At 70.9% G+C, this 3,459-nt stretch overlaps 1 protein-coding gene across 1 annotated transcript in view; it reads right to left on the reverse strand.

Moving 5' to 3' along the window:
- Nucleotides 1-2,067: 2,067 nt before the first annotated feature.
- CCDC87 (coiled-coil domain containing 87) overlaps nt 2,068-3,459 on the reverse strand; it is a 2,741-nt gene continuing 1,349 nt past the window's right edge. Inside the window, exon 2 of the mRNA XM_085322135.1 lies at nt 2,068-3,451. Coding sequence (XP_085178261.1) covers nt 2,197-3,451 — 1,255 coding nt within the window. The 3' untranslated portion in view covers nt 2,068-2,196. The remainder of the gene's footprint in view (nt 3,452-3,459) is intronic.

Genomic DNA, 3,459 nt, shown 5'->3' on the forward strand with positions numbered 1-3,459 from the left:
GCGAGGCGGCGGCGGCAGCGGCGGGGGCGCGGCGGAAGCGAGGCCGCCGGCGGCGCTTCTACCCGGAGCACCGGGTGTACCGGGCCCGCAGCTCCTTCCTGGACCTCAGCGAGGAGCAGGTGCTGCGGCGCTACCGCCTCGACAAGGCCGCCATCGCCGGGCTCTGCAGCGAGCTGGGCTCCGACCTGGAGAGCCTCACGGGCCGCAGCCACGCGCTGCCCGTGGCCGTCAAGGTCACCTCCGCCCTCACCTTCCTGGCCTCCGGCTCCTTCCAGACGGCCACGCGGGACACCACCGGCATCAGCCAGTCGGCCATGTCCAACTGCCTGGCGCAGTTCCTGGAGGCCCTGCAGCGGCGGGCGGCGCGCTACATCGCCTTCCCCGCGCCAGGCCGGGCGCCAGGGCTGCCGGCCGGGCCCTTCCCCGGCGTGCTGGGGCTGCTGGGCAGCATGCACGTGGCGCTGCGGGCCCCCTCCGAGAACGAGCTCGCCTACCGCAACGCCCGCAACTACCACTCCATGAACATGCAGGTGGTGTGCGACGCCCGCGGCACCATCACCAACGTAGTGGCCAAGTACCCCGGCTCCTGCCCCAACGCCGCCGTGCTGGAGAACTCGGCCCTGGCCCGGCTGCTCGACGGCGCCCGGCTCGACGGCGCCTGGCTGCTGGGTGAGTCGGGGTGCCGCCGCCGCCGGGCTGCGGAGGGACGGTCACAAGCGGCCACAGCAAGCCAGAGCTCAGTTTTGCCTGCGGCTCCGTCTGCACGGGTCCCTCGGTGGCACCGACGGAGCCCGCTCGGACCGGCACCTTGACCCGCTCAAGCCCACCCGGCCGGCTGCAGCGGGACAGGACGGGACGGGGAGGCCCGCGGGTCCCTTTGCAGCAGGGCCAGGGTGTCTCTGGCTGGATTGGGATGCGCCAGGTCGGTGTTCCCAGAGCTGCAGGCACCCGAGGGGCAGATAAACGTGGAGCAATTGCCGCTTCCCGGCCGCAAAAGCTCTGGGAGCATCGTTAATCTCCCAGGAAGGTTTCAGCGCTTGCAGAGGCGGCAACGTGGGGACGCGGGTGCTTACACCTCCTTTCTTCCTCCCCTGTCCCCAGGAGACCGGAGCTACCCGCTGAAAACGTGGCTGATGACCCCCATCTTGTTCCCGTGCAGCCCGGCGGAGGAGCGCTACAACGCCCTGCACCACGAGGCGCTGGCGGCGCTGCGCCAGACCTGCGCCCTGCTCAAGATGCGCTTCCGCTGCCTGGACAAGGCCAGCGGCTCGCTGCAGTACACCCCGCAGAAGGTCTGCCAGATCTTCCTGGCCTGCTGCATCCTGCACAACATCGCCCTCAGCCGCCGCATGCCCCTGGAGCTGCCCGACGGCGCCGAGCCGCCCGACGGCGCCGAGGCTGAGCCCGACCTGCCCGTACAGACTCCCTACGTCCAGATCTCCAGCGAGGCCCGGGCCGTGCGGGCGCGGATCGTGCAGCAGGTCAAGRACAGCCTCACCTAGGGCCGCCCGCAGCCCTCCCGGCACGCCGGGAAGCGGCGGCCCGGCACCCTCGGATCCCAGCGTTGAGCCGGGGCACCCGGCTCCGCTTATAAACCTGATTCCTTTCCCCCCACCCTGTAGGCTAGTGACTGAGGACTGAGGGGCAGGAAGGTGGGCAGCACTCGGCTCATCCCCTCAGCCGCTGGGGAGAGGAGCCCCAGGGCAGCGGGGCGCCCCGAGGCCTCCTGCGGATACAGAGCTGCCGCGGATGCTGCACCGGGTCTGGGAGCTGCCCAGGCGGAGCCCCCCTCCTCACTGCCTCTGGGAGCCATGCCCCGCTCCCACGCTGGGGAGACGGAGACAGGGCGAGCCGTAGCGGGAAGCCTCCGGCGCTCGGGGACCTGGGGCRGCAGGGCCGGGAGGAGCCAGCGACGTTCCCTTTGCGGCCTCAGTGCCAGYGACGGGTGCCCTGTCCCGCCTTGGTGACACCCCTCCGGGGCAGAGCAGGACACTCCTTCGCTTTTGGGGGGGGAAATAAACATATTTTTCTAGTAGAGGCGTCTGGCTGCTGCTTGGACAGGGGGTGGCGCGCTCAGGGCTGCCGGGGTGTCCCTCCCAGCAGGGAAACCTCCACGCTGTCACTCTCCCACGTTTATTGACCGTTTTCGGCACTTCCGCACCCTCTCCCGACGCACCAATGTCTGCCCAGATCGGCTTACGACCAGGAGCCGCCCGCTAGGCAGGCAGGCGCCGTGACGCCCAGCGGCGCCAGCTGCGGAAGCCTCCCCGCCGGCTCCGGCTGCCGCCGCGGGTCCCTGTCGAGCAGCCCGGCGCGGCGGCCCTGCTGCAGCCAGTAGAGCATCTCCACCTTGTCCCACCGCATCTTCTCCAGGTAGGGGCGGCCCTTGAAGGTCACCGTGTCGCCAAACTTCGCCCGGATCATCCGCAGGGCGGCAGAGAGCACGGCGTCGCGGCGGGCGATGGCGGCGTGCAGGCGCCTCCTGGCCCAGGCCTCCCCGGCCCGGGTCTCGCAGGAGCCCGGCGTCAGCTCGAAGAAGCGGTTCGGGTCGGAGGCGGTTTCTTCCAGCGCCTCCAGGTGAGCCAGCAGGAGCTCGCGCTCCTGGATGTGGCTGGCGGCTGCCTCCCAGGCCTCCAGCGCGGCCGGGAGCCGCGCGTGGCCCGCGCCGCAGCTGTACTTGATGGCCATGTCGAGTTTCTCCCGGCCGGAGACGTGCAGCACGGCCCAGAGCCGCTCCAGGCGTTTCTGCAGCAGCCTCGTCTCCCCGGGCGGCCCCGGCTCCCCCAGCGTCCCCGGTTTCCACAGCCCCGGCACAAACTGCTCGGCACCGGAGCTGCCCCGCGGGGCTCGCTGCTCCGGCTCCCTCTCCCTCTGCTCCTGGCACACTGGCGGGGCCACCGGCTCCTCCTCCTCCTCGCTGGCTTGGCCACGCAGGTGGAATATCACATGCAGGTAGTCGGTCTCCGCAGTGGAGATGAACTTCAGGTAGTCGTCGAAGCCGAAGGTGGTTTTCCACCACTGGTGCCAGGAGCCTCTCTGCTTCCAGGGCACGTTCGTGGGGGCCGGCTCGGGGGCAGCGGGCGCCTCGGAGCCGTGCCACGCTGCCGGCAGCGTTTTGCTCAGCTCTGCGTTGATCACCAGCTCCTCCTGCGCCTCGGAGGCTGCGCTGCAGAAGAGATCCCGGTCTGTGGCCGAGGGCTGCACCAGGGGCTCGCAGTCGAAGCGCAGCTGCTCGCTGGGGAGGTTCTTCGCCAGCTCCGTGTAGACTTCCTGCACCTCCCTCCCCGGGCACAGCCCGGCGTCCAGGGCGTTCGCTGAGGCCGTGTGGGGGTCGCCCAGGAGGTCGCTGCACAGTGGCGCGAAGCCCTGGAGCGTCACCACCTCCACGAAGGCCCGGCCGGGCACCCGCAGCGCGGCCGCCTTCGCCGCCAGGCTGGGCCGCGCGAGCAGGCTGGCGGC

This window comes from Rhea americana, unplaced genomic scaffold (assembly GCF_003343005.1).
Source record: "Rhea americana isolate MKP2758 unplaced genomic scaffold, rheAme1 scaffold_743, whole genome shotgun sequence".
Taxonomy (NCBI): Eukaryota; Metazoa; Chordata; class Aves; order Rheiformes; family Rheidae; genus Rhea; species Rhea americana.